The 20,460-nt window shown below is 44.9% G+C and overlaps 1 protein-coding gene across 5 annotated transcripts in view; it reads left to right on the top strand.

The window, feature by feature from the left end:
• DZIP1L (DAZ interacting zinc finger protein 1 like) overlaps positions 1-20,460 on the top strand; it is a 41,677-nt gene that overhangs the window by 270 nt on the left and 20,947 nt on the right. The window contains exons 1-7 of one of the 5 annotated variants that reach the window (XM_077756648.1): positions 109-178; positions 2,791-3,055; positions 8,901-9,476; positions 11,862-11,946; positions 15,221-15,342; positions 15,988-16,149; positions 19,458-19,586. In XM_077756648.1, the coding sequence (XP_077612774.1) occupies positions 8,982-9,476; positions 11,862-11,946; positions 15,221-15,342; positions 15,988-16,149; positions 19,458-19,586 (993 nt within the window). In that variant the 5' untranslated portion in view covers positions 109-178; positions 2,791-3,055; positions 8,901-8,981. Of the gene's footprint in view, positions 1-108; positions 179-874; positions 897-2,790; positions 3,056-6,076; positions 6,123-8,900; positions 9,477-11,861; positions 11,947-15,220; positions 15,343-15,987; positions 16,150-19,457; positions 19,587-20,460 lie in introns of those variants that run through there. The other 4 variants (XM_077756645.1, XM_077756643.1, XM_077756644.1 and 1 more) reach the window with 4 other exon arrangements.

Below are 20,460 nucleotides of genomic sequence, written 5' to 3'. Positions count from 1 at the left end.
AACGCCCTCGCCGTCCGAGCTGCGGGTGCCGCGGGCTGCAGGAGGTTAAACATTAGGTGCTCCGACGCCCTGCAGGGGACCGACCGGCCGCGGAGCCACGGGTCAGCCTCTGGACCGCCGCTTCCAGCGCCCCGCGCGGGCCCCCAAATCCAGCTCTCTCGGCCTGCCAGGGACCGAGGTACCCCGGGAGGGAAGCAGGAATGACTGCACCCCAGGACTGGGCTTCCCTGGACGGACAGACTTGGATGCCTACTTTTTGAAAAATAAAATGGCTTGGGGGGCTTGATGCTTTGAGTTCTGCAGGTAAAGGGGGACCCTTTGGTAATGAGGTGATTTAAAAACAAACATTGGCATCTCTGGTTTGTCCCTCTTGCACTCTGGGGCTGGAGTTTAGCCGGAGACAGCAATGGTATTTTCCTTTTGAAGTCCATGCAGATAAAGTCCAGGGGAGACTTGCCTTGTATAGGAAGGAGCGAAGGTCTAGAAGGGGCCGGAGGGCTTGAGCAGGGGCTCGCCTTCACCCAGCACTCCTAAGGGCCCGGCGCCTACCTGCCCCTGCATTGTTTCCGGAATTTAATTTCTAACAGCATAGCACTTGGAAGAGAAGCCTGGTGAGTGAGGTGCTTTCACTGTGGCCTCTCATACTTGCGTCTGCAGACAGAGTGAGTGGTCTTCCTCCTGTGTCAAGGTCCCTCATCACTTCCTCCTGGCCTCCTGGAGCTGAGGACCGGCCAGTGAGAACAACCCCAGTTAGAGAAGGCCACTCCTACAGTCAAGTGGTTGATAAAATCTTTTTTTTTTTTCCCTGTCTCTGTCAGCAGGAGGGTCTAGAGACATCTTCCTCATGTGGAGATACTTTTGGATACCATCCAACTTGATAAAATGGTCTCACTAAGGTATATGCTTCAGGCTGGGAACCGGATCCTGAATTCCTTTGTGGAATGTAATGCTTCTTCCACAGAGCTGAAGTTTGGTCAAAAGGCCTGTGGCTCAGTGGACACAGACAGGAGCAGGGAAGGGGCAACTTGGTGGGCTGTTCTGAACTTCCTTGCAGCCCCCTTTTGGAAAGGGCCTGTCTTGGTTAGCAGGGTTAAGGTTAACTACCTGCAATACCAGCGAGGCCTTTGTACCTCTAGGAGGGGATTCAGTGAGGCTCTGATGCCTGAAGGTAGAGAAAACCTACTAAGAAGCAGCGACTCCTCTATGGGAAAGAAAGCACCAGTATATTATTCGAAACTGGTATTCTTTTGGATGTAAAAAGCAGTAGTGATTTTTGACAATTCCGCACGCAGGAAGATAGGTCATGTCAATTTGTAGTCTTCCCCTCTAAAATTCTCCTAAGCAATGCCAGTTAAAGCCCTTGCCCCAATTTTTATTTGATTTTATTAAAAATTTTTTTCATGTTTATTTATTTTTGAGAGAGAGAGAGACTGTGAGCAGGTTAGGGACAGAGAGAGAGGGAGACACAGTATCTGAAACAGGCTCCAGCCTGAGCTGTCAGCACAGAGCCCGACACAGAGCTCAAACCCACGAACCTCGGGATTATGACCTGAGCTGAAGTCCGGTGCTTAACCCAGGTGCCCTTCCCAATTTTTATTTTAAAGAAAATTCTTTTATGGCAAAAACCTAAGAGAGGCTCTTGAGAAAACCATTGGTACTATTTTTTAAAAATGCCTCCTTACAGAGAAATACAGGCTTCCAGTTACAGAGTAAGTCACCGGAATAAAAAGCAGAGCATAAGGGGTACAGTCAGTGATAGTGTAGTAGCGATGTAATGGGACAGATAGAAGCTATGCTTGTGAACATAGCATAATGGATAAACTTGTCAAATCACTAGGTTGTACACCTGAAACTAATGTAACATTGTGCGTCAACTACACTAAAAAATGAAGAAAGAAAAATACTTCCTTAAAGTTAGTGGGAAGGGAAGCCAGCTGTAAGGGAGAGCTGTGTGCTACTTGATGGTTCTGGGAGTAAATACAGCCCCCGTGAAGGGCATGAAGGAGTAGCAAGGGTACACCTTTCTTTAGAAAACAACTGAATCAGAGAGTAAGTAAGATGTGTAATGATAGTGTTCCAGAAGAGCTCTTGAGTCACCCCCGTCTTCTTTGGGATCCCTAGGGCTCCCTTGCCTCTGGTGTGAGCCTGGCTTGTTTGCAAACTGGGAAGGTTTCCTTGGCAGCTACAACAATTAGCACTAATGACATGCCCGGGCTCCCAGGGCGCCTCCGCCTCCGGCTGAAGGTGGCTCTGGAGCCAGGGCAGGTTTGGAAACGATTGCCTGGCAGCCGCCTTGGTAGCTTGACTCCTCTAACAGCTCCTTTTGGCTGCATACTTGAGGGAGCACAAGAGACAGTAAGGTGGCAGAGGCGGTGGTATAGTCTAGCCGTCAATTTATAGTAACATTATCAGCCATTTGATTTTGTGCAAGTTATCTTTGACAGATTATAGGGGGGCAGGTTTCAGAGGAACGGTAAAGTCTCCAGGAGTTGGTTCGCTGTGGGAGGACTTCCTCGTGAGGTGGTGAACCCCTCATCACTGTGGGTGTGTAAGGCAAGAAAGCTTGTTTTCTTGGCTGTGGGATTGCCCCAGGTATAAACCATCTCTTCAGTAATGAAGCAACCTTGGAATGCTAGGATAAATAGCGTTCTTTGGGGTCCACTCATTCATGACATTGATCTAGGATTGGGAAGTTTCCTGGGACCCCATCAAAACATCTAGAGATGATTAGCACGGCCTCGGATTTCCTAATGATGGCGAGTCATTTCTGCCTTGTGTTTCTGTTCCCAGATGTGGGGAAAGCAGTGTGCTGAGAACTCAGTCTGGAGAGAGCCCTGCGTTCCTGCCCATGGGGGTACGTGGTTTCCAGGTAACCTGCAGTACTCTCATTTGGCTTTGTCTCCTGGCATCCCAACCTGGACACAAGCTGTGGAGTTGAGTCGTGTTCAGCTACGCTCTGTGGAGATACAGAGAGAATTTTGGGTCTCCGGCACCGATCCTGTTGTGAGTTCCTGTAAAATCTTTCCGTTCTTGGAGATTGGACAAGAGATCTCAGGTAGTGTCATTTCCATGATGAGAAGTAATCTGTGTGTCACCATCATCATCAGCAGGAGGTAGCCTGACATAATTCCAAAGCTTTGGAGTCAGAACCTGGTTTAAATTTTGGGTTCATTACTTAGCAGTTGAGTGACTTGGGGGCAGGTGTCTTAGCTTTTCTGAGCCTCAGTTTCTACATTTGTCAGATGAGGCAAATGAGAGCTACATACAAGGTTGTATGATGGCTAGAAATAGCAAGGCTAGCACAGTGCCTGGTACACAGAAACTCTGACCCTTCTGCTCAGGTGAATGGCAACCTGGAGTACAAGTAATATGCTAGGGGTTAGAACAGAACAGATATGGATAAGCCATGGCCTCATCCCTGGGGGAACTTATAGCTGAGGGAGAATGGCGGGGGGAGGGAGACAGGAATGTCCTGGTATGGCCTCTCTTTGGTATACCCACTGCACCATGTCGTAGCTCCTACCCTGGCACTTATCAGTCTGTAGGGTAATTTCTGTGTATTTTTCTCTCATTCTGGAGAACTCTGGAGCCAGACACCATCGTTTACTAGTCGTGTGACTAGGAAAGTCGTTCTGCCTTCTTGGGTCACATCTAATTTTCTTCCTCTGTACCCTGGGTTGTAATGAGAACTAAGTGGGGTAGGGCCTGGCATGCCTTACAACTCTGTGTGGAGCACACAATTCCAGAACTGTTAACTAGTTTTATTAACAACAGCAGGGAGTATTGCCTGGGTCACCATCAATTCTGAGTGCCAGTCGTAGTGCCTAGCACTTAGTAGGGGCTTAGGAGTCATTTGTTGATGATGGATGCTGCATAGTCACACCAGTACAGACTGGAGTATGGTGAGGTGCTCAGAGGAGTGTATACGCGATTCTGGGAGCCCAGGGGAGGGCAGGGCTTTCTGACTGAGCCTGGGAAGGATTTATGGTGGCTGTCAGGTGTGAGGAAGGTCTTGAAGCATCCATTCATTCATGTGCAGTAGGAGCAGGAGGAAGTGGTGGAGGTCCATCTCTACCAATAGGCAGCATGGCATAGTGGCTAAGAGGTCAGACTCTAACCAGGCTGCATGGGTCTGGATCTTGCCTCCTACGTCTGGGGCAAACTTCTTTACTTCTTTATGGTTTGTATAATATTAGTACCTCCTTGAGGGCTTGTTCTGAGGATTACATGAGTTATTCTTTTTTAAATGCTTATTTATTTATTTTGAGAGAGGGAGACAGAGTGCGAATGCAAGCGCAAGCAGGCGAGGGGCAGAATTGCAAGCAGGCTCTGCGCTACCAGCGCAGCGTCATGGGGCTCGATCTCACAAACTGTGAAATCATGACCTGACCCCAAATTAGGAGCTGGCCACTTAACCAACTGAGCCATCCAGATGCCCTACATGAGTTATTCTTTATAAAGCACTTAAAAACAGTGCCTATAAATAAGTATCCCAGAGGTGTGAATGTGTGAACAGCAAGTAATATAGTAAGTGGGAGATGCAGCTAGAAAGGTAGTTTGAAAACAGCTCATAAAGATCTTTTTAAAAAGTTTTTAAATGTTTATTTATTATTGAGAGACAGAGAGAGACAGAGCATGAACATGAGAGGGGCAGAGAGAGGAAGAGACATAGGCTCTGAGCTGTCAACATAGAGCCCGATGTGGGGCTTGAACCCACGAATCATGAGATCATGAGCTGAAGTCGGACACTTAACTGACTGAGCTACCCTAGCGCCCCCATAAAGATCTTTGAATATCTTTTTAGGTATTAGAATTTAGAATTAGCCAATGAAGGATGCATAAAATCCATTTCCATATGGCCAAAGCCCAGTGATGGCTGCCCCTTTTAATATCTTATTTTATTATTTTTTATTTTAAAGAGAGAGAGCACAAATGGGGAGAGAGAGAGAAGGAGAGAGAGAGGAGTGAAGGAGAGTCTCAAGCAGGCTCCAGGCTTAGCACAGAGCTTGATGTGGGGCTCAATCCCATGACCCTGGGATCATGGCCTGAGCTGAAATCAAGAGTTGGTCGCTCAACCAATTGAGGCACCAGGTGAGCTGCCCCTTTTAAAGGGCATGCACACATTTTGCCTCAGTCCCCAACACTCCCTAGCACAGTTGTTCTGAATCAATAAACCTAGAGGTTTGCATTTCTTTTTTTTTTTAATTTTTTTTAATGTTTTATTCATTTCTAGGAGAGAGAGAGAGACAGCGTGAGCAGGGGAGGGTCAGAGAGAAAGGGAGTCACAGACTGAAACAGGCTCCAGGCTCTGAGCTGGCAGTCAGCACAGAGCTTGACGCGGGGCTCGAACCCACGAACCGTGAGATCATGACCTAAGCGAAAGTCGGACGCTTAACCGACTAAGCCACCCAGGCGCCCTGAGAGGTTTGCATTTCTAACAAGTTCCCAGCTGCTGCTGCTGCTGCTGCTGCTGCTGGTAGGGACCACACTTTGTGAACTGCTGCCTAATTATATCTTGGACACTAAGGTAGGGAATCAGTTGTCATGGCCCTGGGGGAGTTTGGATTTGCAATTTCTGGTATAGTCATTATTGGAAGGCCAGATCTGAAGGTCCCGAGAGAGATGAGACAGCGAGAAATAGATTTGGGAGTGGCTGAGGCTCAGCCTAAAGTAAGCCTTCGGTAGCTGACGCTGTGGTTATGTGTCAGTTCCTCTTCTGGAAGAGTGTGCAAGGAGGGATGGGTTGTGAATGAACAGCAGAGTTCATGGGGGCATTGTCCCCCCCAACTCTCCCCCCACATTGAAGGAAGGGTAAAAGGATAGTAACTGTTCCAGAAAGAGGCTGGATGGAACATTCAAAGAGGTAGGAGAAGTGAGAGAGTTGCTGATGGTGCTTTCTTGGCCTTAATCTTAGAGAGAAGAGTGTGGGCAAACCTCTGAGGCTAAAGCTTTTATAGTTACACGCTGAGTTCTAGGTGAGCTCCTAGACAGGAAGGACAGGAAGCAGGTATCCTGTTACCCCGCAGCATGCCTGGTAACCTTCTGTTGCTCCGAGGCGTAGCTTGTTGTGGCAATGATTCCTGGGGCTCCAGTGACACAGTGGCAGCTTGGAGCTGAGAATGGTAAGTATCATGTCTCCTGTCTCCCTTTTTTTTTTTTTTTTTAAAGTAGTGCAACATGTTAAGTAGAAATGGGCTGATCTTCTTCTCATGGCCGTGATGGGGGTGCACGTGGCTGGATAGTTTTGGTTTTGGAGTATATTTGGGGGAGGGGTATCTGAGAAAGGGAAGCATGGAACTGAAGTGGAAAAGGGGGGTCAGTGGCAGCCTGTGGATGGTCTTCAAGGCCAGGCTAAGGGGTTTGGACACTGTACTGTGGCAACAAGGGGCCACGCTGAGCTCCTGGGTAGAGGGCAGGTGTGTAGTTTATATACCTCAGTAGCCCCAGTCAGTGCCAGGCACTAGGCCTGGCTCAAGTAGGCACGCTGTGAATGAGAAGGGGGATGAGTGAATGAATGAAGGAGTTTGAGGCATAAGGGGTCATGATCTGATCAAAGCGAAGTTTCAGGACAGATAGCTTCAAGAATCAGTGTTCAGAGTTCACAAGCTTTGGAACCAGATGCACCTCCAGCTGTACTTCAAGTCTGGCCTCCCAACCTGGGACAAGACTCCTACCTTCTCTAGATACCAGTTTCCTTGTTTGTAAAATGGGAATAGTGATACCTCTTCATAAATTTGTGTTTACACAGTTTGTGTGTGGCACTCGATTCTCTGGGGCTGGGACATTACTGAGTACCTGCGCCTTGCACCTCCTCCGAATCTCAAGGACCCTATGAGCCTTCACCTGAGAAAGACAGGTGAAGGCTCAGGGAGGTCAGGAAAGGCCCTTTCCCACTTTGCAAATTCAGCCCCACCATTTCTTCAAGGCCTTTCTCCTTCGTGAGGTCAGTGACTTCTCCTCTGACTTCATCTTGTGCTGAGAAGTCTGATCTAGAAAGAACTTGTTAAATAGGGTCACCTGTACTCCTTGTTCCCCCAGTCAGATTCAGAGTTCAAGGGTGGAAGTTGTATTTTTTAAATAAAAATTATGAAAGTAATAGATGATGATGTAAAGAAATTTGAATAGTATGGAAAGGTGAGGAGTGGAAAATCGGTCTCCAGCTTCCATTCCCAATCCCAGAGGCAACCATTGCTCACAGCTTGTTTATGTTTATAGAAATACCATAGTCTATGCTTACAAAATGTTGGAGATAATGAATCATATATAGGAATAATAAATTAGTATATTTTATTTAGTTATTATTGTATATGAGTAATGAATTTGAATCATTCATGTATGTGTATGTACATGCATATATATTTTATATGTAACATTATCACTATTGGTCTGTGTAAGGCTTCCCTGTCTATCCATCTCCTGTTGATGCATTATCCACCTATTTATTTATTTATCCCTGCTTCACACCCCATTTCCCTACTCCTGTACAGGCAACCATTCTAATGTGAGATATAGAATATAGATATATAGGTATATAGAATAGATATAGGCAGTTACAGAAGTGATACATACATATCTTTATTTTTGCAAATTATTATTAGATGTGATTATATTATCATTCAAACAGATATGGAAATCTCTCTTTGTGTGTATATATATGTATACACGCTCATTATTCTATATCAGTGCATGAATAGTAGCCTTATTCTTTTTTTTTTAATGTTTATTTATTTACTTTGAGAGAGAGCATGCACATGTGAGCAGGGGAGGGGCAGAAAGAAAGGAAGACCGAGAATTCCAGGCAGGCTCTGCACTGTCAGTACAGAGCCCAACGTGGGGCTCCATCTCAGGAGCCATGAGATCATAACCTGAGCTGAAATCAAGAGTCCGATGCTTAACCGACTGAGCCACCTAATAGTTGCCTTATTCTTATCAATACCTACATAGTATTTCGTTGTACAGAGATACCATTTGTATCCCCTATTGTACTTTGTACTTCACTTTCTTATATTTTTTCTTGTACTTTGCTGTTACAAACAACACAACAGTGACGGGCTTTGCACAAACACCTTTGCACACTTGTATAAGTTTATCTGTAGGATAAAGTATAATTCTTAGTAGTGGAATTTTCATTTTAAAAACCTATTGCTACTGTCAGGTTACGCTTTAAAGAGAGCGAACAATTTCTGTGACTACCTAGAGAGTGGAGAGGAGAATCTGAGTCTTTTGACGACATGTTGGGCCTCTTCTCAAACTAGGTTTGAAAAAAAGACCACAATGGATTGAGCACAATCTGTGTGCAGAGACATGGCTGCCGTATCAAGCATCCCCATCATTTTACTCACATCCTACCAGGAGAGCATAGTCATAGGGTCACACTTTGCAGCTGGGGCCCCTGGGAGATGTAGTCTACTCCTGTTCTGCTATAATCTTGTAATTACAGGTGGGAGGATGGGATGCAGTCAAGTTGAGTGGCTCTGCCTCCACGGCAAGTTATTAGACTTGATCCTGAGATCAGTTTGGGTTGCAGAAGGACCACTTAGACATTTGACAGCTCCCTTTGACAAAGATGCCTGGCAGGTACTCTTGCAGCGGATTTGGGCATGGGGCACGGTGGAGGGGACTCAATGCCCCATTCTTCATTACAAGCCTGAAAAGTAAACCCCTGCTCCCCAGTGGACACAGAAGGCTTCAGGATGGGAATCTGCGATCTGAATCCACCTCGGTGTGATTATAAAGCCCACACCGTCGCCTTACCCAGCTCCTGCCATGCCTGAGCATCCAGGCATAGTACAGATGTTGCACACTCCCTCACCTCACCCCACTTAGGCTCTTGCTGGCCAGGGGTACAGTACACATGGCCACATGCATTTTGCCTAACTTGGACTCTCCTCACTTTCCAGGCCCTCTCTCAGCTCCTTTGCTTGCTGCCGTGGCCTTGGTGGCACTCCCCCTCAGTGGTCAGCCCAGGGCTCCCCCAGCCCATGCAGTCCCCTGCTACCGTTGCCGAGGGTAGCCCCCACTTTGGGGCCTACCCACTCCCTACCTTCAAGTTCCAGCCTCGCTCTGAGAGTGTGGACTGGAGGCGCATCAGCGCCCTGGATGTGGAGCGCGTGGCACGGGAGCTGGATGTGGCCACGCTGCAGGAGAACATCACTGGTGTCACCTTCTGCAATTTGGACCGGGAGGCGTGCAGCCGCTGCGGGCAGCCTGTGGACCCGGTGCTGCTCAAGGTGCTGCGCTTGGCTCAGCTCACCATCGAATACCTGCTACACTGCCAGGACTGCCTGAGTGCCAGCGTCGCCCAGCTTGAGGCACGGCTGCAGGCCAGCCTGGGCCAGCAGCAGCGAGGCCAGCAGGAGCTGGGTCGCCAGGCCGACGAGCTCAAGGGCGTGCGGGAGGAGAGCCGCCGGCGTCGCAAGATGATCGGCACCTTGCAGCAGCTGCTCCTGCAGACGGGGGCCCACGGCTACCACACGGTGAGGAGTGGCTGCAGGGTGGGAGACAGGAGGCCACCCAGCCACTTGGGCCACTTGGGCAGTACCACTGCCCTGGACCCTGGGGTTGCTGGGGGCCATGCATACTGAGGTTAGAAGCAGATGGTAGAGATATCTCATCAAGTTCTGCACAGTGCGCGCACGCGCGCACGTGTGTGTGTGTAGATTGTAGATTGTATATGTGTGGCAAGTGTGTATATGAAGGATGTGTTTGCATGTGTGCTTATGGAGAGGGTGCATGTCCAGGATGTGCGTGTGTGAATGTGTGGAGGATAGTATTTAAGAACAGTGTGAATATGTGTGTCTCACATGTGAATGTTTGGAGCATGCATCTGTGCATGGTATGTGTGTATATGTATGTAGTGTATGTGATGTGTAACATGCTTGTGTGTGAAAGTGTGCATATAAAGATGTATTTATGCTGTGTGTGAATGAATGAAGGACTTGTGTGTGTGTAAAGGTGTATGTATTTATGGAGGGCAAGAATGTGTGTTTGAAGGGTTTGTGGGTGCATGTAGCAATGTGATATTAAACGGTGTATGTAAGAGGTGTGTGTGTCTGTAGAATTGGTGTGTAGCAATGGACTGATACTACCAGGCCCATTCTGGAAAAGTGACCCCGTCGTTCAACCAAGTGATGGTTCATTATCCAGAGTGGCATTTGAACATTTGCACCTGCATGGAAAGTGTGGCCTGGGGACAGCTGCAGCTGTTTGATGAATTGTCATGGTGGCCAGGCCCTGTTCTTAGGATGCAGGCACAAGTCCTCCTCATTCAGGTTTTCAAGAAATTTGTAGTTTAGGAGTGGGTGTGGGACAGAAGGAATCGTATGGTACAATGTTAATTGATTGAATGGGTAATTGATATAACTGATGTAATGTTAATTACGATCAAAAGGGTCAGAATCTCTTCAGTAGTAAACGATAAAACACCAGTCTAACTTGGCTTAGGCCAGGAAGGAATTTTGGTTAATTTAACTGAAAAATCCAGAGCCACGGTGGGACTCAGTGGTGGCTTGTCCTAGGAATCAGATGGTGGCACTAGAATTTAGTTTGTCTCTCTGCAGCTCTTGGTGACTCTTCCTCAGTGTGGGTTCCATTCTTAGGAAGATGCTATCTGTGTGGTAGCAAGTTGGGCCACAGCAACGCCAGCATCTGATTTTCACAGGTTCAAGGCTGGAGTGATGGAGGGCCTACTTTGGTCCCGGAAACCTGGCGAGTATTTCACTGTCTCCTGTGTTTAGCTGTGTTTGGGTCTCCTACCCATTTTGGGACCACTCACAGGTTCCTGGGAAATCAGGGTTGTAACTGGCTTTGTCTAGGTCACAGGTCCCACCATGGAGCAGGGGATGGACCAAAGTCCATGGATGGAGAGTAAAGGACAGGGTAATTCCCCAGGAGAAAACTGGGGTTCTGTTCTCAGAGGAAGAAGTGGTTATTGTACTATCATGACCCTTGGATGACACCTTCTAGAAGTTGCATATATCACTTCTGCTTACATGTCATTGGCCAGAATGCAGTCACATGGCTGCACCTGGTTGCAAGGGAGGCTGGGACATACAGTGTTTATTCTCATTAACCTCATGACCGGCTAAAAATCAGGGTTTCTAGAACTAAGGAAAAAGGGGCAAGTTATTGGGGGCAACCGACAATTTCCATCTCGTTTGTGTAAATTTAGCAAATATTCTGCCCTCTTAGTCTGATTGAGTAGGATTGGCAGCCTGCAAAGTTGTGTTGGAAAAATTTTTAAGTTTTGCAGTGAACACACAATGTGATGGATTGGCAGTGTCTGAAATGCTTGAGGAGAGTGTAGTGGAGTTAGAGATACTATTATTTGCTATCCTATGCTCTGGTGGTTCTCCACTCTGGGGTGGGACCTGGGCATTGTTTGTTTGTTTTTTTAAACTTTTTATTGTGAAAAAAATGTAAACATGTACCAAAGAGAGAGTATGGTAATGAGCCTTCATTTTTGCACTACCCAGCCCGGTCGTTGTCAACCATGGCCAGTGCTTCTGCGCATGTTCCCCTACCCACTTCCCCCAGCCCTGCATTACTTTCAGGTGTGTTAGGCATATGGTGTCATCTCTAACTGTTTCAGTATGGATCTCTAAAAGGCGAGGACTCCGACTTTAAACCTAAACACAAGACCATCATCACTCCTGTGAAAAACCAACAAAAACTCCTCAGTATAAATCAAATACCCAGGCAGCACTCACTGCTCCCTAGGGCACTGGTAGTATTCAAATCAAATTCTTCATTTCTGAAGCAGCCCAGGGATCCCAAAGAGATGGGGATTTGGATCTTGGGAGAAACCCAGGCTGAGCCAGGTGATCTAATCCCGCACTTCCCACTGTTTCTCTTCTGTGCAGTGCCACCTGTGTGACAAGACGTTCATGAATGCCACCTTTCTCCGGGGCCACATCCAGCGCAGGCATGCGGGCATGACGGAAGGTGGTGAGTGTAGGTGGCCCTCCTGGGACGGTGGAAGGGCCTGGGCTGGTCTTCAGTGAGTGCGGGGCACATACACCACCACAGCTGCCCTCAGGCCTCATCATCCAGTAGAGGAGGTGGTGATCCCGCCGTCCACACTGGGGAGATCCATCCCACATAGGCCTGGGAGGGTTTCTGACAATGTGTGTAGAGAAAAAGGGAGTCAGACAGCTGGGTTCCATTGTTAGCTTTATCCCTTTCTACTATGTGACCACAGTCTGTGCCCCTCCCCTTGAGTGTCAGTGGCCTTTGCTGTGAATGGGGCAGTCAGATGGGGTGACTTTGGAGGGTCCTTATCTCGCAGCCTTCTGTGAATCTGCTCTTCTCTGATGCTAACCATGAATGACCTTCAGTGGGGTTAATGAGCAGTTAGACTGGTTCTTTGACCTTTTGTATGTACATGAGCTTATTATGACTTAATCACTTTAATTTTACCATTTCAAATCCAAAAGGAGTATAAAGACTGTATGTTTTCCCATAAAGAGATTTGCATACTTTATATCCATTTTTACCATTCCATAAGAAATAGCTGCTAACAAATAAAATAAATACAGATGTGAAAATATAAATCACATAACATAAATCTAAAAAATATCCCATTAAATAAAACCTGTTTCTTATTTTTCTTCATTTTCATTTCCTTTCCAAAGAGCAGACTTAGGGTATTTTTAAAACATTTTTTAATGTTTATTTATTTTTTGAGAGACAGAGTGAGTGGGAGAGGGGCAGAGAGAGAGGGAGTCACAGAGTCTGAAGCAGGCTCCAGGCTCTGAGCTGTCAGCATAGAGTCCGACATGCGGCTTGAACTCAAACCGTGAGATCATGACCTGAGCCAAAGTCGGACGCTTAACTGACTGAGCGACCCAGGTGCCCCATAGAGTTTTAAAACAGCACCATTTACCTAGCTGTTATGCATTTATTAGATATCTAATTATTTTTGATTTTACATTGGAGGCTGCTAAGGGAAAACAGATTTTCTACTTCTTAAATGAAGTTTTCTGATAAAAAGGTAGGTCTATGAAGAGACATTTGTATACTGATGTACATAGCAGCATTATTCACAGTAGCTGAGATGCAGAAGCACCTAAACTAAATGTCCATGGACAGATGAATTGATAAGGAAAATGTGGTGTATGCAAGCAAGGGAATATTATTCAGCCTTAAGAAGAAAGGAAATTCTGTAATATGTTACAATAGGAATGACCCTTGAAGATATTATGCTAAGTGAAGTAAGTCAGCCATAAAAAGACAAATACTGTATGATTCCACTTCTATGTGGTATCTAGAGTGGTCACATTCATACAAACAGAAAGTAGAATGGTGGTTGCCAGGGGCTGGGGGTAGGGGGACCATGGGAAGTTATTTAAAGCATACAGAGTTTTTATTTTACAAGAAGAAAAAAGTTACAGAAGTGGATGGTGGTGATGGTTACATCACATTATAAATGTATTTAATACCACCGAACTGTACATTTGAAAATGGTTAAGATGTGGGACTTAGTTGTTGAGTTTCCAACTCTTGATTTCGTCTCAGGTTGTGATCCCAGGGTCTTGGGATCATGCCCCACGTCGGGCTCTGTGCTGGGCATGGAGCCTGCTTGAGATTCTATCTCTCTATCCTTCTGCCTCTCTCCCCATGCTCAGGCACATTCTCTCTCTAATTAAATCTTTAAAAAAATGGCTAAGATGCTACATTTTATGTTAACGTGTATTTTACCACAATAAAAGAATTGGACAAAATGCCTTTAACCTGGAAAATTTAAATACAGAAAAGTAGAAAAGAGAAAATAAAAACCATCAACAATATCACCTAGTTAATTTTTTGGTGTGTTGTCTTTTATTATTTTTCTGTGTACATATATAATCATATAGTATGCAGCTGTGACTATTGCTTATTTTCAATTAAGAATATATCACATTTTCCAATGTCATTCAATTATCTTGGAGAACATGATTTTTAATGGCTAAATAGTATCTCATAATGCAGTTATCATAATTTATTTCATGATTTCCTACTTTATAGGGGTTACTCATAGATTTTCCTGTTATAAATCATATGATGATCAACATTCTTATATGCAAATCTTTGGGCATATTCCTTATTATTTTCTTAAGGTTAAGTGCTGAAGGAGAGGGAAAATATGTTCTTAAGGCCACTTTTGCTAAATTAATATTCATGACCTTTTTGTTCTCAGGCAGCTGGCTCTTCAGATACCTCTACTCTCCTATTTCATATCATCCTAAATCGCTTTGTTAACCCAAATTAATTTCTACTGTGTCTAAAATTGCTTCTTTGCAAAAAGTCCAGTCTGAGAAAAACCATCTCTCTTTTCAAAGAAAGGCTTAGAGTTTTAATAACAGCACCATCTATCTAACAGTCACTAAAGGTACTTCAAAAAGTAACAAATGTGGGGGCGCCTGGGTGGCTCAGTCCCTTAGGCATCTGACTTTGGCTCAGGTCATGATCTCAAGGTTGGTGAGCTCGAGCCCCGCACATCTGCGAGCCCCGCTTCTCTCTCTCAAAAAATAAATAATAGCAACTGTTCAAGTATAATTGGTGTCTTTTTCATTAACCTGTAACTCTTGGTTTATCTATATGTGGTTTGGTTAGAATGTTCTTTTATAATTCATTCTTTTTTTAATCTTAGAAAGTTTAAAGTTTACACTTAAAAAACTTTAGCTGAAAGTTTTCTTCATAATGTACACTTCTTTTTCTTTTTGTTTGAAACTTCATAGTATATTATATTTCTGAAAAAAAGGGAACTTAAAACTACAATTATTTTCACTGCTTCAAACTCCTCTCTGATGGCTGTGAGGATACATAGATACGTTTTTTTGTATCAATAATCACTGTGTACATGCTATTTGGTATTCTGCTTCTGTTACTCTACCAATTTTGCATTTACATTTGTGTGTTAGTATTGCCAAAATAGTTATTTTCAACGACAGTCATAGTTCACATTTATTGAGCAGTCATGCCAGGGACTATGCTAAGCACTTTGCACTGTCACCTTTCATCCTCACGATAACCCTCTGAGTTAGGTGCTATTATTATCTCCATTTTCCAACTTGGGGAAATGGAGGGTCAGGGAGGTTATGTCATTTGCCCGTGGTCAGTGCCCAATGGGAGTGGCAAAGCAGTCTCAGACTGAGGGGTGACAGATGGCATAGGCAAGGAACTGCACGCCGCTAAATTTCTGACTTAACCTGGTCACCCTGTCTTTGCATGGAGCCCACAGGGAAGCAGAAGAAGCAGGAACAGCCAGTGGAAGAGATACTGGAGGAGCTCCGGGCCAAGCTAAAATGGACCCAAGGGGAGCTGGAAGCCCAGAGGGAGGCCGAGAGACACCGGCAGCTCCAGGTGGGCACAGAGAGGAAACGCCAGGGAGACCCCTGATGCACGGGTGTCCCACAGCACCAGAAGTCTGGCTGGTTTCCCGGAGCTGGGAGTCAGAGCTAGGATGGCATCTTCCAGGTTGTGGCAAATGATCTTAGGTCGTCTGCAAAGGAAAATTCAATTATATTTCCAGATCTGTATGGCCAAAAGTAGAGGAGAGAATTGCTGTGTCCTGCATTATTCAGCACCCTCTGCAGGCATTTGAACCTGAATGGTAACTTCTTACACTACACTGCTGGTTGGCTTTTTGAGAACAGAGATTGGATAAACTCCAAAGTCCAGTCCCAAGGACGTACTTAGTAGATAATTGTAGAATGAAAATATGTGAACTCATTCCTTCATTTCTTCATTCTACATTCATTTCCTCAGCATCCATTTACTGAGCACCAACTATGCCAGAACACAGAGAGAGACAAGGCAGGGTCTCTATCGTCGAGGGACTTTACAGTTCACATAAGACTTGTCCCACTCCATGTCCAAACAATGTGGGATGAATGTTCTTTGGGTCTCCAGAGTGACTTGCACAGACAAGGGGCCCGAGCAGTTTCTCAGTAAATATTGGCCATAACGTGGAGTTAGTGATTCTCTTGTTCCTGCTTTTCTTTCCAGGAAGCAGAAATTGCTCGTCAGAAGGAAATAGACGCTAAGAAAGAATTTGATGAATGGAAAGAAAAAGAGCGGGCCACACTATATGAGGAAATAGACAAGCTAAAAAAGTTATTTTGGGATGAATTTAAAAGTGTTGCCAACCATAACTCTACTCTAGAAGAGGTACCCAACACAAAAGACTTTCAATGGTTTTTGTTTGTTTTTTGTTTTGTTTTGTGGGGGTTTTTTTTGCTGAAAATCTGTTTACTTGTTCTCAAAATTTATTTCTTCCTTTGTGCTCATTTTATTTCATCTGCCACTGGAGGCTAATCTGTGAGGCTGGATACCAGAGGCCAGTGCCAGGGATTGAACCCCTGCTCTATCACATTGGCTGTGTGACCTTAGGCGAGTTACTTAACTTTCCTGTGCCTCAGTTTCTTTTCTCTAAGATAGATTGCTGAACTGATTAAATTAGCACATAGAGAGCACTTAACATTGTCTGGTATATAGTAGGAACCCCCTAGACATTGTTTATTTTTGCAAAGGGCTTTCTTTGGTCACTGGATGAAATATGAGGCAAATTTAATGAATGCATTTTTCTCCCAGTGGGTATTTGCTGAGCACTGGCTACATGCTAGGCCCTCTGCTGGGTCTGTGGAGATCACGCATGATGGTAAGATTTACTGAGTGTATTAACTGGTTCTAGCCCCTGTGCAGAACACTTTTAATTCTCACTAACAACAAAACAACCTTAACATTCTCAAAATAGGCTCATTATTAGTTTATAACTTCCTTTCTGTTTTTTTAATGTTTATTTATTTTTGAGAGATAGAGACAGAGCACGAGCAGAGGAGGGGCAGAGAGAGAGGGAGACACAGAATCCGAAGCAGGCTCTAGGCTCCAAGCTGTCAGCATAGAGCCCAATGCAGAGCTCGAACTCACGAACTTATCTGGAAAGATAAGAAGCATATAGCTCTTCCACAGATTTACATTCATCAGTTTAATTTTGTTAATTTTTGTTTTTTTTTTAATTTCTGAGAGAAAGAGACACCATGAGCAGGGGAGGGTCAGAGAGAGAGGGAGACACAGAATCTGAAACAGTCTCCAGGCTCTGAGCTGGCTGTCAGCACAGAGCCCAACGCGGGGCTCGAATCCAGTAACCGTGAGATCATGACCTTAGCCGAAGTCAGATTATCGACTGACTGAGCCACCCAGGAACCCCTGGTTTATAATTTCTTTTTAATAGCTCTTTAAAAAAACTATTATTATTCCTCATTTACAGGTGAAGGCGTTGAGGTTCACATAATGTGCTCAAGGTCACACAGCTACTAAGAGGTAGACCTGGGATTTGAACTTAACTTTTTTAAACTTGAAAGCCTCTGCTCTTCTACTGGATATACTGTCAAGTTAATTCAGCAAAACCTTATTAAGGTTATCCCGAGACTGTATCTTCCTATATAAATCCATATGACTAAAACCACATCAGGGAAAACGTTTTGAGGAGAAATATTTTCAGAATGTATTTAGCTCTTATTGGTCCTTCTAACATCAAGGAGAATCATTTCTTGTTTTTGAAAATGAACTGTCTGCGTTTCTCACAATCATTCCGTGTTTTGCTAAAGAAACACCTGGACAACTTTTTGAGTAGGGGCTTGTCATAGGATATGCTTGGAGTTTTGGGTGATCCATCTTCTCAGCCTGAGATGGGAAGCCAAGGTTAGGGATGGCTGAGGGGTCGAGAAGAGAGCTGTGTGTGTGTTGGGGGGGTGTGGGGGTGTGTCTGTAGTGACTCAGTCTCTCCCATCCTAAATGGTCCTGCAGTGTGGTAAGGAACGATTTGTGGGAGATAAGATGTTACCCCACCATATGGACCTCATGGTCCTATCCCCCAGCTCCATGCCCCCCTCCACCCCAGCTGGCCTGCACCCTGCTGACTCACACTCATCCCCTGATGTGGCGCTAGCTGACCAGACATTTGATAGATAGGTATTGATTTGAATTTGGAGCTACTGTTCAGAAACCACCCTATCAAAGGTCAGAGGGTTATTTTGGCTAAGTTATTTTGGCTAAGAGGGTTATTTTGGTTATTGTAAGTTTTGGTGAATGAGGACATACTTCTTACCATCCGTGGTTTCTTTTTAACTTGGATCACATTTTCCTAAACTGAAACATTTTTTAACATTTTTTTGTCTTTCCTCTGTAGGATTGCTTATGCTGTGTTTTTATATTTATGTGTCTCTCCCTGTCCCCTCTCACGTGACATTTCATTATTTTATTTTTATTATGGGAACCAAACTGGAGACTCAATTCTCAGTGTATTTGGATACTTTTTTTTTTCTAATTCTGGGGAGAAAAAGAGAAGATTTCATTTAGAGTGAGTGTGAATGACACTGTAAGACCGTCTGCCTCATAACACAACAAAAGATTCTCCTTGCTGTCAGGAGGGCCATTGAGACGGAGATACTTTTTGAAGATATTTCTCCTCAAAATATCCCCCCTGGTACAGAAGTCTGTGAGGTTACTTTGGCTGAGTTCCCTGACTGAAGAGAGAGAGATAAGATGTAGGGCAAATCCAGCAGCCAAAGGAGTCCCCATTTGAATGGAAATTACCGTGCAGCTTTGTAATGCCAGGAGAGCCAGCTCTCTGGGCGTCATAAGCATCGGTGTGAAGGCAGAAATGACACACAAGAAGTGGAGGGTTGTGCACACACTTGATAAAGCACTTGACTCTATGAAAATACTCAAGGGGTTTAGAAATGGTTAACATTTGGACCGGATATTGCTTTAGCAGTGGAGAAGAGTTAAAGATTAGCAAGCATGATATCAGGTTAAACTCAGCAACTTGCAGTTCTTGAAAGCTTTAATGGGTCTTACTGGTTTTGTATAATAGTAGAGATGGAGGTAATTTACTTTTGTGAATGCAGCAGTGACATATTTAAAAATATGTCTTCCACCATAAGTGGAAAGGCCTCTTCTCTAGGATCCACTTTTCTGTACCTTTTCCTTCAGATTACACACAGCTAGCTGAGGAATTGTTGGATATTGGTGATACCACGCCAAGCCACACAAAGCCTGGTCTTTTTGGGGACAACCAGGATTTTTTTTTTGTGGGAGGAGGGACAGGAGTCTTCAGGGAATGGTCCAGAATACCTGAGAATACCCCTATTTGAGACTGAAGAAGAAAGGGGGCAGCTGTTTGGTGAGCTCCAGATTTTGGATGCAGCAAAATTCTAGTGCATTTGAAATTGTGTTCTTGAATTCTGTTCTTCCCTGGGAACTTGCTCTCCTGTGTGAGCACTGAGCTCTTGGGGAATCCTGGTGAGGGGGAACGCTCACCTGTGTGTGTGTTCGCAGGCATGTAGATGTCTGGTGAGGACAAGATGGAGTTTGTGGTTGAGTAAGGTGTGCCTTTTTGACATTGCTTGAGGTGTAAAAGACAACATCAAAGATTAGATCCTCATTTAAATACAACTCTATCCTGGCCTTTTCAGAAACTGCAGGCATTGCAGTCCCACAGTGTGATGGAGTCCAACCTCGGGTCACTACGGGACGAAGAGTCTGAGGAGCGACTCAGGCAGACTCAGGAGCTCCGGGCCCTGAAGGAGAAGATGGAAATCCAGGTGAGCTAATGTCTCTTGCTTTCCCCTCGCAGACAGCCATGTTGTCTTCCAACAAAATGTCTCAGTCTTGCTTTATGGTGTTAACAGAAGCTGAAAGACATCAAGTTTTATCTTGTCAGACCTTCTGCCAATACATGGAACCATGAAATAGGGTCCTTAGGGTTCTCAGGTGAGGCTGCTGATCCACATGAGTGCAGTATCAGGTTTGCCTGGGATCTTTTCAAAACACATACAGTTATGTCTCTTACTGGGTGCCTTTACCCTCATTTTGATTCTACCCAGTTAGAAACAACATTTAGGAAGTGCGACAGTTTACCTGGGTTTGAAGGTATTTGGGATGGATCTAGTGATGTGACGGTAGATATTTAACAACCACTCTCTGCTTTAGTAGGTAGCAGTTGCCATTTTCCATGGTGTAAAATTTCCCTTGGTGGCCAATGTCGTGGAATTGGGCAGGCTTGTGCACAGTCTGCTCTCATGAGTGGCAGGAGGTGACTGTGGCCACCACCGGATGAATCGTGCAGCAGTCCAGCGAGAGAGGGTCTAAATCACTGATAATCCCATGGCAAGGAAGGGCAACGGGGATCGTTACTGAGTCAGGTTGTGCTTCTGTTTCTGCCTAAGATTGTGAAGAAAGGGCTTAAAGTCTAGTTAACCGCAGTAAAGTGTTTCTACTGCTTGATGTTTCCTTTCATAAGTTTCCCATTAAGAGAAGCTAATTTTTTTCTATGACATCTGTTCACATTCTTTTGCCTAATTTTCTAATGATTTCCTTACCAATTTTTGAGTTCGCATAGCACATGGAAGTGAATCCAGCCCTCCTCCATTCTTCTGCTTATTTTGTCCACAACGTTGGTCCTTCAGTTTTCTTTAT

This window comes from Crocuta crocuta, unplaced genomic scaffold, assembly GCF_008692635.1.
Source record: "Crocuta crocuta isolate KB4526 unplaced genomic scaffold, BGI_CrCroc_1.0 scaffold337, whole genome shotgun sequence".
NCBI classification, from domain to species: Eukaryota; Metazoa; Chordata; class Mammalia; order Carnivora; family Hyaenidae; genus Crocuta; species Crocuta crocuta.
The sequence above is the reverse complement of the archived record's forward strand: the minus strand, read 5'-3'. Positions and strand labels throughout refer to the sequence as shown.